We start from the raw sequence: 14087 nt of genomic DNA, 5'->3' as shown, positions 1-14087 counted from the left end.
GTCTCCAATGTTGTGTTCTGAAACTTTTTGTATGGGTGGTCTTACCCATTGGTAGGAGTATATTGAGCGAAATCTATCGACTTCAAATCAAATCAAATATGCTTTATTGTCCAAAGTATAAACTCGTTGACAAAGCTAATCATGTATAAATGAGTTTCACTATAATAACTATACATTATACATATACATTGGTTTAATGTATGTGTCATACTGAAATATGGTTACGATTTTTAGTGCACAGCTAAAACAATTATAGATAAATAAATGAATATGCATATATAAACGCACATAAATACCACACACATACATATTTATATACATCCTAAATGAACGAATAGTCAGACAATAACAGGTAAATGAGGAAGTCAATAGATAAAATATATAAATAAATAAGATAAACAGACACTGTTTTCAAAATTGCAGGAGCTATTAAAATCAACATAAGCAGTGCTTGAACAGGGAATAATTTTATTTCAGAATTCCATCCATATCTTTATCAAAGTACTCTTGAACACTATAAAACACCTGGTCAATGAGAACTTGCTTTACAGACTTCCTGAACTGATAAGGTGATTGGGTATCTTTAAGACTGGTCGGTAGATGGTTGTATATTTTAGCTGCATAATAGATTAATGAGTTTTTAATCAAATTTGATGATGGAATAGGCAGTCTTAATTTGTCGCTTTGGCGAGTAAAACCAATAACATTGTAAGATGATTTGTTCTTATGTACTAGGCACACAGTTTCGAGTATGAATAAAGAAGAAAGTGTTAGTAATTTTTGCTCCTTGAACAAGGGTTTACAAGACTCTCTAGGCCCAACTTTGCACAGATATCGGATGGCACGCTTTTGGAGAATAAAGACTGTATTGAAGTGTTGTTGGTTGCAGGTGCCCCAGAATGATATGCCATATCTTAGATGCGATTCAACCACAGCGTGGTACACAATTTTTGCAGTTACAATACCCAATTCATTCGACACCGTTCGTAAAACATAACATCCCGAAGCTATTTTTTGCTCAGTAAATTAATATGGTTATTGAAATTGAGGTTGCTGTCCAGATTGATTCCAAGAAATTTATTCAGTTTTTTGTTTGATATAATATCATTACCCATCGGAATGCCTGACAAGTTGCAATTGAATGATATAAGATTGGTTTTTTCTATATTGAAGGATAGCAGATTGGAGTTGCACCACTCTCACTTTAAGAATATCTTGTGTTCTTTTGTTTTGAAGATCATTTTCATTAGTGTCATGCCACAGGATGGTTGTATCATCTGCAAAAATTGTGAACGTTCCCTCAGAATCAATATAAGCTAGATCATTAAAATACAACAAAAACAATACTGGCCCCAGTACCGAGCCTTGGGGTACTCCGTGTCTAACAGAGACAATATCTGACAGCGTGTCAGTTCTCACAACTTGGGTTCGTTGACTCATATGATTTCATCCAGTTACGGCTTTGATTTCTGAAATGATAGTGTTGTAGTTTGCGTAGCAGAATTTCGTGGTTCACACAATCGAAAGCTTTCGACAAGTCACAGAAGACTTCCTATGATTTGAAGTTCATTTTTTCATTCCAACTATACACAATCTTATATCAACTCCCTGAGTTGACTCGTGGTTCTGTCATACTACTTGCACTCATGGTAGTTTTGGTAAATAACAGAGTTTTCGTTAGAAATTCAAATTTTTCAATAAAAATATAATAGATTAAACATATTGATATCGTCACTGCTTCCCCATAAAGTTATTTTATACGCTAAGATGGAGTTGACCATGACATGTTGTATGTCAAATAGGCATTTTTTATCTAGTTTCTTCTAGATGCAGCATAGTCTCAACACTGATTCTCCAAAATTATTTTGAATTGTGAGTTTATACCAGTTTCTCCAGTAAATGAATAACATATTAAAAAAATGTTTAAAAAACGAAATGAATACAGTCTTGTTGTGTTTAAAGTATTTATCTTGGCGGATTGGCCGTCCTTGTTCATCTTTCACTGCCTGAACCACTGTGCATGCTGTTTTTGGCGAGTGCATTGGCTTGGGATGTGGGGGTTGAGCAAACCGGCCATTAGATGCCTGCTTCCACGTATCCCCGCTGGATACGGGAATGACAGAATCACTTGTGGTTCTGTTATTTCCTAACTGAATGGCATCCAAACGATGGCTCAATCCTAAGGTGTGTGTACCCGTGCCGAGGGGATGAATGACACTGAGCCTATCAGCTGTCTCTACGGAACCTTTGAGATACCGAGCACCCTCTACCGTGATTGACCTTCTTTCCCTAGCTACTCGTGGGACTTTTATGGACAGAGTAAACTTATAATTCTTTCTGATTTCGTGCTTACGACTCCAACTGACCTCCCTGTAAATTTAGATCAGGAGCGAATCTACAAAGGAGATGGATGTCGAGCTTATGACTCCAACTGACCTCCCTGTGAGTCTAGATCAGGAGCGAGAGTTTCTCAACTCTTCCACTCCTGATCCAATAACTGAACCTTAAAAAAAGGTTTGGTGGTGCAGCCAGGAAACGACTGAGTCGTCTCCTAGAGAGCGGGGTACCTTATGAAACCGCTTTGCACCAAATTCTTGAGCGGCGTACGCAGAATCTGTCTCAGGTGGAGGAACAAACCCCTATGAGTAGGTTAGCAAATGTTTGCGCTCAGCTGATGATTCACCAAAACCAAAGACGAAAAAATCCCTGCACGGTTGAATCTAAGGCATCGTCAGGTGTAGCTGACGTGCAAAAACCTCCATATGGGAAGGTTGTCGCGGGTATCAAGGTGGGATTCTTGTACCTTGATTATTCGACTACCTCGTTAACGATGAAACAGCAGAGCATATACTTTGTGCCTGCCCCGCTGGGTACCGAATCAGGTTTTTAGAGTTCGGCAGAGCCATTCTCTCACCATCTGACCTGAAAGACCACTCACCATACAAACTAATTGGCTTCGTTAAGAAGCTGGGTTTATTTGGTCGATTGTGAATAGGTGTGAGCCACAATAAACACTTGCGGGTTGCGGTGGAGGGTCGAACAGACCCACTCACTTCAGACCTAACCTAACCTAACTTAGATGAGCCTAACCTAACCTAACCCAGCCTAAGTATTTATGTTAGTACTGACGTCTTCAGAAAGAATTCAAAAAAAACACTCCTAAAATGTAACCTTGTGGAACATCAAGTTCAACATATCATAAGAATTGAAACTAACAAAAGGCATCAACCAAAACGGTGTTGTAATTCAAATAGAGGAAACACTGAAGTGGATCTTCAAATACTGATTTTTCATTCATGTATCACTTATACTTTCAATTATTTTAATGAACTACTTCTTAGGAAAGTAAGGATTTGAAAAGATTGGTCGCAAAGAACATGTTTTTTCACAAGATTTTGAACAAAAACATTTTTGTGCTTGTGTTTTGGATGGTTTGCGGGTTTTGCCGTGCGGTGGTCTTCTTTGGTTATGATTCCCAAACGTTTCGATTGTAACTGCGGCAGTCATCTTCAGTAGCGCTGCAGTTGCAGTTGAAACGTTTGGAAATCATAACCAAAGAAGACCACGGCAAAACTCGGAAACCATCCAAAACATTGAAAGCCTACATTCCTTCATTTTTATGCTTATGAAATCTCATATCAATCATTGGATTTTGCTCCTAGATATTGTCATAATATACAAAATAAATATAAAGTTGTAATTTCGCCTCACAAGTTCCTGTTTTTTAGTTTTCTGCTTTTCTAGTCTCTTTATTCATACGACCATGTAGACTCAGTCTCCTGTGAAACTGAGCTTGTCTCCCGAGTTTGTTAATAATTTAAGAACTATTGTGTGGCTATTCAAATTGTAGAGCCCGAAAAAGAGTGAATATCGGTTACACAATCGATCAAATGCTTCTGAGAACATATCTCAGTGAAGAAATAGTGATGATAATGATCAGCTTTCTAGTAAAAGCCAACAAATTAACTCCAATTCAAACACGGTTCTCAAACTTTTTCGATGTGATGGTCGATAACAAAGCAAATGATTGATTCGATCGCATTAGCTGTAAGTACCATATTAAATTTCAAAAGACCAGATATCACGATCTTGGCACACTTTCATAACTAGTAATGTAAATTCAGTGGATTCAACTGTTTCAATATCGGGTATCTATTTCAATCGGCTACTGCAGACACTTTGAATTTTAATAAGTCAATCAAAAGACACTCCCAGTTTTGAGCTTCCATTGTTATTTGGATGTAGTACATTCTTTATCATCCACCCGAATTGTAATAACTCGCAACTTGAACGGAATAAACTTCTTGGCTGAATTTATTTATTTATTTGTAATACAATACTCTACAGGACATAGCCCAAATACAGAGCAGGAAATAACAGAGTATAATAAATACATCACAAACAAGTGACTGTGAAGTCTACAAACATTACAAACAATACAAACAAGTGACTATAAAGACTACACATTTTATATTTATTATAGGTGACAAAACAATTATTTTAGGAAGAAGGATTTTATATTTGACAATTTGCAACTGAATATATCTAAATTATCGCTAACAGAATTTGTCACTTTACACATGGTATGGATCGGAGAATTGTCCAGAACATTTGTGCGAGATGTTTTTATATAGAAAGTACTCGGGTGTCTGGAACAGATTCTAGGAATGAAAATATTAAACTTTTCCAGTAATATTGGGCAGTCAACTATGCTTTTGATAATTTTATAGGTTAGTGCAACACTATAATATTCACGCCTTTTTTCGAGACTGCAAAAGTTATGCTTTTGTAGCAATTTAGAGTGGGTTGTTCCTATTGGAGGATAAATGCCATCGGTTTTTAGGCTTAGCAGTTTTAAAAATCGTCTTTGAATTGCTTCTATTCTATCAATGTGATATTGATAAAAGGGGCTCCACACAACTGACGCGTATTCTAACTTTGATCTTATGAAAGCATAGAAAGTTTTTAAGGTCGAAGTTTCTTTGAAATCACTACTGTTACGTGCAATTAATCTGCACAAACGACAGGAGGTTACAACATTATCGATATGCCTATTAAATGATAGTGCAGTGTCAAATGTGACGCCAAGATCAGTAAATGTTTCTGGTCTCACCAGGAAAACGTTTTCTATTGGATAATCAAAGATCAAGATATTCGTTTTCAAACTGTAGGGACATGACCTGACATTTATCCGGGTTCAGTGACAAGTTATTTCGATAACACCATTCTACAACCCGTCCTACGTTTGCTGAGAGGTTCACACAATCATCTATGTTTCAACGAGGCAGTATAGTTTTAGATCATCGGCATATAAAAGGAAATACACATCTATAACATCTGCAATATCGTTAATGAACATATTGAAGAGCAACGGTCACAGATTTGAACCTTGTGGAACACCGGAAGAAGCACTATATTCGCTAGATTTGAAACCATTGAGCTGAACATATTGTTTTCGATCCCGTAGATAGGACTGAAAGAGTGCGATTAAGGATGGAGATAATCCAAAGGCTATTAGTTTGTTCAGTAGAAAGCCATGGTCAAGCCTGTCGAAGGCCTTAGAAAAGTCGGTGCAAATAACATCAGTTTGGGCCCTACTGTCAATAGATTCAGCAATATGTTGGGTTACAGTCAGAAGATTGGTGACCGTTGAACGATTTTTCATAAAACCGTGTTGGTTTATACTTATATTGCAACTAACATTCCGATATATAACTCGCTCCAGCAGAATCTCAAAAACTTTCGCAAATAATAGAGACAGGCCGATAATTTGAAATATCTCGTCTATCTCCTTTCTTGAAAATGGGACAGACTTTTGATGATTTCCAGATCCTTGGAATTGTAGCGCATCTTAAACAGATATTAATTAGTATAGATAGAGGACGCGAGCAAGGACAAGTGCACAATCTTTCAGGATGAAAGCTGAAATGTCATCTGGACCAGTGGTCTTTTTAGGCTTGAGCGACCTTAGTGCCTCGTATACTTCGTTTTCAATGAAGCTTGATATACCAAGAAAGTGATTATTATCAATATCAGAGTTTGGTTGAAAAGGGGAAGAAGCGGTATACGATTGTTTGAAAAGATTGGCAAAACCGTTTACGATATTAGAGGGCCCCTGAATTGACCTGAACCCTGAGAATAATCATTACGAGATTTTCTACTCAATATACAGGGGTGGCCCATCGAAAACAGTCACGCCAGGTTCACGAATTTGCATGTAGAAATAAAACAAATTCTCGGACCGATATATTCACACAATAATTTTATCACTGCAACAAAGCAGACACTAGATTGTTGGTTTCAGTCTCCGGTTTTATTCCATGGGAGCTTTTTTTCTAGTGGATCTGTAGAAAAAATCTATTTTTTCCGTTAACCAGCTGTCGCTCCCAACGAACGATAACTTTCAGAAGTCGAAAGATGTGCGAGGTGAGGATTAAGGAGGTTTCGCCTGTTAACGTGCGATTCCTAGTACGGATGAATGAAATGACGTGATACATTTGCCATTTTGCTAGACTATTTTTATGCTCCTCTTCATTCGGTTTAATTGTTTCTGTGTTTCAGAAATCCAGGATGTGTGAACATCTTGTTAGATTCTTGAATTCGTATCGGACCAGTAAAAACAATAATGCCGAGTGACAGTTTCATTGCGAAATACTTCAGAAAGGTAGTGAGGATTATTTATAATATTCAACAAATTTGTTTGTACGCCACTTATTATTTTTTAGGCTCCTCCGTCATGAGGTCCGCGAAAATTCTCTAACATCAGAAACTAATCTAATATTTGAAGTAAGGCACATAAAAATTGACTCGAAACAACTACTTCTACTGCCTCAGAAATTTTCTAATCTTCATTACAGTCAATTTATGTTTGTTATGTTTGTAGGAAACTATGTTTTTAGTAGTAGGTATGGTGTTTTGAATAAATCAATTCAAATTGACAGCTGGTCAAAAAGTTTGTAAAGAGTTTGATGTCGAGAAATCCGAGTTTTCTATCGACTTCGTTTGGGTATTTTCACCCTCTAGATTGTGAAAAATATGAAAATTGTAATGCATATCTTCATAAACGTGTAGAAAGGGCAAACTTTTTAGTTCACTCCATTGAGCTACTTCATTACATTGCATTCAATGAGAGAATGGCAAATCAATTCGAAGGCAAAATTCATAATGACTAATTGGATCTTAAAGTGGTTTATAAAACGTGATAACTTTTTGGCGTGAACTTTTCAGTTTGCCCTATGTAAGGAATCACACGTTAAAAGGTAAGACCTCGTTAGTCCTTAGCTCGTACAAATTTCTCAACTTCTGAGAGTTGTCGTTCGTATGGGGGCAACAGCTGATTAACGGAAAAAACAGATTTTAAACAGATTACACTTTTTTTTGATTCAGCTACATTTATTTTTCAGACTGTGGAATATTATTAACCCAAAGACACTAAGAAATATGACTTCTCTATTAAAATATCTTCTGAAGAATACATGATATTTATTATTTCGTTAATTTCAAGTTTGTGGATCACTATTTATGTAGTAGTTTGATGTTGGTCAACAAATCAGTTCAACTTGTGTTACGTTGGCAAAAGTGCATAGAGTCATCAGTATTCACCGACATTTTACAGTTTAAAGTAGACTCATAGTTTAGTGGACTAATATTTCGACACTAACGCGAAAGAATCAATAACTACTCGATTTATTCTAAAAATTACTGTATGTTGATGATTTTCCTTTATCTCTTCTACTTTCTCTTTAGTTTTTATTATTATTATAAACCAGGTGTTTCTGCCGAGCATGTTTTTGGAATGTATATATGTTCACTCTCCTTTCTTCACGGTTCAAGACTTCAACCGCGAAGTTTGTGTTGAAAGTGTATTTTGGTGTCATGTGATCCAAGAGCATCCGAACAGTCCAAAATATTTCCCCACTAACACCATTCAGTTAGTTTCCTCTACTTGAATTGATTTTTCCAAACTTGAAAAACTGACAGGATAATTTAGAAAATACTTGCTACATGAATAGCATTTTACAAGTGTTGTTCATGACAAAGAATTTCAAGAACGAGGTTTTAATGATGAACGAGAACGAAAATGTTTCCTACTTATTCACCAAACTCAAACACATGTTCATGCAGCTGCAGTTTCGGAAGAATGTGTCATCTTTCCCTCCAACCGACTGGAGTCTTTGAAATCTACTAGATAGTCGTTAGGACAACAAGAGGATTGCTCCGAATTCTTGGGGTTCTTGTTGAATACTCTTCGTGAGCAGAACAATAGCAGAATCAATACTCCTGACCACTCTGGAACTTCAACTAGCGTTTCCTAATATGACTAATAACCAGTCCGCGTAAAGCTTATTGTTAAATCATCTGAAAATCTAAATCATCTTACTGAGGTACCAGTCAATCTAATAATAACACTGATGATATTCAAACATGATTCAACTTCTGACGGTAGCACCAAACTCTTACGAAGGTTCAAAATAGATGAACACTTCAATCTAGCAGACCACTATTATGATCTTCATGCAGTCATTGTTCAATGTGGTTCTGGCGTTGAGTCTGGTCATTATTACGCCTTGGTCAAAGGCAAAACGTACTGGTTTAAGTTTGACGATAGTCGTGTCACTGAGTGTTCTGGCGATGCAGTGAATTTAGTGGAGCCTCTGGAGACACCCTATATTTTGTTTTATGAGAGAGAGGATATTGGCAGATCAAGATTTTCAGATGATGTGGTGCTGCAGGTTTTTCCGGGTTTTCCTGCAGCTGAAAAAGCAAATGCGCCACTGAAATCAATGAAGTCGCCCCGGAGCGCCAATTAAGTTTTGTTCTTGTTTTATAATTTCATGGCAAGATTGTGAAAATTGTAAATATGTTGAGAAACAGGAATGAATGTGTTTTTGGATCGAGTTTTTCTGGGATTGTAATGCAAAATTATAACCATGGTCTTTTTTCGGTGGGTTTTCGCCTTTGAAAAATTATGAAATCTATTCGGGTTATGAGATTAAAATAACTCATTTTGAATAATAATGTTCTGAATATAGTTTATCTGGGTATAATAAAGTGGTGGATTTCTTCAATTACATCACCTGGTAATAAAGGGGGTGCAGTTGTAAAATTTTCTTTATATGCTCAGTCATGCTTCTCTCTATCTGAACATTACTCGTCCTTTCCTGTTCACCATGCAGGTACTCTTAACGAAAACACCTCACATGACGGATTCAGTCATTAGAATTGACTTGAATAATTTATTACCACTATTAATATTGTTGAAAGTATCAAGTCATATTTGCCAGCACGATTAATCATGAATATCCTAGGTGGTAATTAGTGAAGAGTGCCACATGCTGTTATTGTTTTTTCATCGGGAATTGAGAATGCTTGTTTTCATCAACGGGCCTGCTGAGTAGTATTTTTTTCTTGCTCTTCATACTTTTAACGATTTTATTGACTTCCACAAACTTTTCGAAGAAAGAGATACTCTGGCAGCTAATAGTAAAACAATAATTACAGATATTTCTTAGAATTTGTAATATCCTGTTGAAATTACAGAATATCTAAACAATTTTTATTGAAGATATTATGGAATCATTTGATTGAAGAAGGCACACATATTCAAACATTTTCAAAAGACAAAAGCAACTGATACATAACGCCAAAATAAGATCTGATGTCATAGAATCGTTCTCATGTTTATTCTTTTATTTGGTGAAGACCACGTTAGAAGCGTCATAATCATCCCCTGGAAAAGACCAATAATTTTGCTAGGATTTTCGATTGAAGACAGTCCAACTTTGGAAAATTTCGACTATCAAGCAAATAAACTTCTTTAATAACGTCTCAAGAAAGACTAATACCAGCCAAATGATAGCCCAAAAATAGTCAGACCCATCCATCTTAGCCTCAATAACAATAAAGCAGAGAAGCTAATAAATCGTTCTCCTGAACTAACTAGGGTTTTCTACGCTCATATGCTCCAGACTTCTGCAAGTCGCTCTTCCTCACAAGAATTTGCTTTCGCTTCTGAACTGTCTGAGGCCTTCAGTTATTCAATCTCTCTTACTGGCTTCTTATATGCTTCAGATCTGACTAAGGTTCACTGCAAATTGTTGTTCAATTATTTTACAGGCTTCTTTTATGCTCTAAAACTAATTGACGTGTTCTACAAATTGTTTTTTCTCACAGGCTCTTTTTAATCTCCAGAAATGACCAAGGTTTCTGTAAATTATTCAACCTTCCTTAAAGACTTCCTATATGCTTCAAAATTGACTGAAGTCTTCCTCAAAGTATTCGACCTTCATTTCGAGCTCCTTTTATGCTACAGAACCGATTTAGCAAGTCGTTCAACCTTTTTTGCAGGCTTTCTTCATGCTCCAACACTGAATAATTTCTTCTGCAAGTTGTTCTTTCTCACAGGCTTCCTTTCGTTCTTTAGAAGGGACTAAGGTCTTTTTTCTGCAAGTAATTCAACTCGGTTACAGGCTTCTCATACTAAGCTCAGCAGCAAGTCATCAGCAACCTTTCTTGAATCTGTCTGTTTTAAAATCTGTTTTAAAATCTGTTTTTCCGTTAATCAGCTGCCGTTAATCAGCTGCCGAATACTTCTTTCCTGCTCCAGAACTGACTAAGGACTACTGCAAATGGTTCAACCTTTTACAGGATTCTTTTTTGCTCCAAAACTGATTGATGTGTTATACAAATTGTATTTTCTTCCTGGTTTCTTTCATACTCCAGAAACGTGTGATTCCTAACACGTTAAAAGGTTCAAGTTATTCAACCTTTTTTTTGGCCCCAGAACTGACTTAGCAAGTAGGTAACCCTTTTTAACAGGCTTCTTTCATGCTCCAAAACAGATCAATGTCATCTGCAAGTTGTTCTTCCTTACAGGCTTCTTATATACTCCAGAACTGACTAAGCTCAACTGCAAGTCATTCAACCTTTTTTAAAGGCTTCTTTTATGCTCCAGAACTGACTTAGGAATACTTGTTCTACATTTTTTGAAGTCTTTTTTCTTGCTCCAAAACTGATTTATGCCTTTTGCAACTTGTTCATTCTTACAGACTTCTTTTATACTTCAGAAGTGACTAAGGTTCGTTTGTGCTCCAAAAAATAGTAAAGTCTTTGGCAAGTTGATGAAACTTCCTTTCGGACTTCTAAGATGCTCCAGAACTGACTAAGATGTACAGCAAGTAGCTCAACCTTTCTTGAAGGCTTCTTTTATGCTCCAGAAAGCTGCTAAGCTCCGTTTCTAATATGCTCTAGGACTGACTGAGTAAAATCTGCTGGTGTACAATCCTACTGAAATGCATAGTTGTTTTTTATCCAGAAAAATTGTGCTAACTGTGAGAATGATAGTGGTTGATATTCTGTTGGAGTCATAATCATTTGTGGTTTATAAGTGTTTTATAAGATTTAATTTTTTTAGCCAAAGACAGTGCTGTTTCGATCTACCCCTATCAGTGGTACTAGTCCTGATAATGAATGCAACGATTGAACTCTTCTTTTCCTCATGATCAAAAGTAGCTTGATTAACAGAAAACTCAAACCTCAAATGAGTTACTTGGTTTTGTATAATTTTTTTCAATTACTGCTAGTTAGATTTTTTTCTCTATGAATCGTTACCTATATGTTAAAAAATGGAACAGTTGTTAAAAACTCACACCAATTGTATTTTAAATTTTTTCTACAGAATTTGTCAGACAGAAAAAATTACAAAAACAATTTTTACAACGCATTCGTCGATTATGGATGAATTCAAAGTGAAACATGAAAACATTTGTGTAATACTTTTGTTTCGAAATGGAAAAATTTAATTCTGAATTTGACGTTTATAAAACTTTAGCATTTTCCATCGTCCATTATGAATCGAATATTTTTGTATGAATCCCATATTCAAAGGGACCTTTGTTTGGATTTTTCACATTTGAACGTTTTTTTGGATATAATAGAAACATGTTATTCCATGAAACAAAAGCGTTATCCCTGATATTTTAGGACGGAGTTCATGAATAAATGAAAGTTATATGTTTTTCGCACGAATCAACCCGAAAATTGTTTTTTGGAACGACATAATAGATTGAATAGTGTACAATATCTATATCAATTGTTTATCAAAATACATGAATCATCTTCAGAAAAATACAAAATATTTTCCAGATTGTTTCGTTCAATATATGGCTTGGTACAACAGTACATTATATTCAAACGAAATCACTCTCCTCTCTTTCCAATGAAATGTTCAAATCAATCATTCGGGTTCAAGAATTTTAGGTAAAGTGTGAAATTTTGGGTTCTCTGCTGTTTATGTACCGTCCTGGAAGTCTTTATAATAATTTTCTCTGAGTAGTTAGTTGTCAATGTTCGTTGAACACCATCGAGAGGTAAACACTATCGATGAACAATACGGATGAATGACTACTCTGAGAAAATTATAGAAACAGCTTCCAAAGACACATAGTTATAATAGAAAATCCAAGAAACAGTGGCCATAATAACCTTCTATCATATATTAAAGGAACCACATGCAAAATCAGCAGAATTTTCCGCCAACACAACATAGCAACATCATTCGAACCAGAACGTACAACAAGGTCTATGTTCCGTAATGCAAAGGATCAGATACCACTGGAGTCCCAAGGACTTTACGAAGTATCATGTCAAGACTGGCAAGACTTACATCGGCCACACCAACAGGCTAATCAACATACGCAAGAATAAACACAAATTATCAGTCAAGGGAAAAGGCACCTCGTTTCTTCTCTTCCAACACGTATTGGCGAATGGACACAACACCAATGTCGAGAACACAATAACACTAACAAGTAATGGATACTTCTAAAGTTGAAAAACGACCTAGTAGTATGAACAAGAGGAATGACGTGCAAAGATAACCAACAACGTGGAGATTTTCTCCCACTGTGGGAGCAAGACGTATTGCCGACAAAATGTACGACAGAAACAACAGACCATACGCTGACCCTTGAGGAACTCCAACATTCTGCTGGGAATGAGATCTTCTTTGACGTAGTAATGGTTCATATATTCAAGTTATCCAAAATTAAAAACTTATACTGACCTGCCCTCAGAGCATCCATAGGTACGGACGGATAGGGTATTGAATAGGGATAGCCCTCTTTCCTGAGGGTTTTCGGCTTACGTCGCGGACGGTATTTGTAATCTGGATGTTCTTTCATATGCATCGCACGTAATCGTTTAGCTTCGTCGATGAAAGGCCTTTTCTCGTCTTCTGTCAGGAGTTTCCATTCCGCTCCTGAAAATAAGAAAGAGGGTGAATGAACGAATTATTCATTGACCAAGGGATTATAGAGATGAAAGATCTTGATTGTGAATTAATATTCCTAAAGTGTGAACGTTTCTTTCTGATACTTTATTTTTTAAATAACTTTCAAACATCAACCAATTACATAACATCAAACAATAAACTAAACACACAGAGATTCCAACATCTACCCCTTCATGGCTCATTTCATAATTTGAAACAATTTTCTATTTATATCGTTTAAAAAAATATGTTTGAAATCTGTTGTGTTGGTACACAACATGATCTCTTTCCCAGATAAAATTGGCGCCAATTGACTTGGTCATAAGATACAATAATGGAAGACTGTACCAAAGGAATCTAATTACAGCGAGTAAATGAAGATATGCAAGAGAAGATGAATCAAATCCTACTGACTGCGCCATGTCATTTTCGTTGCAAACGTTTCTTCACTTTACTTCATAGTTGACTTTCAAACATCGCCCAATCACGTTACATAAAAATATATAATACCCAGTGATCCCAACAGTATCCAGGATATTAATTTCAAGACTGTTTACAAAAGTGAAAAATATATTTAGTGTATCTGTATACTATGGAGATGTTGCTTCATATCGTTTTAGTGGCTGAAAAGTGACATCTGTCAAATTCAACCTACAGCGAAGTTAGAATTATCAAAGAGACAGTATGTTTTTTGACAACATGATCGATTGTGCATTTGTAAAGTCCAGCAGCGATGAGGAATAAAAAAGAAGCAATTGATTTGAATGTATAAGAATGTAATAGATAAAGTTTTGAACACCGTATTCCTCATTAGGCG

The 14087-nt window shown here is 36.1% G+C and overlaps 1 protein-coding gene across 1 annotated transcript in view; it reads right to left on the bottom strand.

The window, feature by feature from the left end:
* Sox21b (SRY-box transcription factor sox21b) overlaps nt 1–14087 on the bottom strand; it is a 113112-nt gene that overhangs the window by 62595 nt on the left and 36430 nt on the right. The window contains exon 3 of the mRNA XM_074171075.1: nt 13064–13258. Within this exon, the coding sequence (XP_074027176.1) occupies nt 13064–13258 (195 nt within the window). The remainder of the gene's footprint in view (nt 1–13063; nt 13259–14087) is intronic.

The sequence above is a fragment of the Leptinotarsa decemlineata genome, unplaced genomic scaffold (genome assembly GCF_025532065.1).
Source record: "Leptinotarsa decemlineata unplaced genomic scaffold, Ldec_3_MD MMD2_tig00000008_RagTag_RagTag, whole genome shotgun sequence".
Classification (NCBI taxonomy): Eukaryota; Metazoa; Arthropoda; class Insecta; order Coleoptera; family Chrysomelidae; genus Leptinotarsa; species Leptinotarsa decemlineata.
Note: the sequence above shows the minus strand (reverse complement) of the source record. Positions and strands in the feature narration are given on the sequence as shown.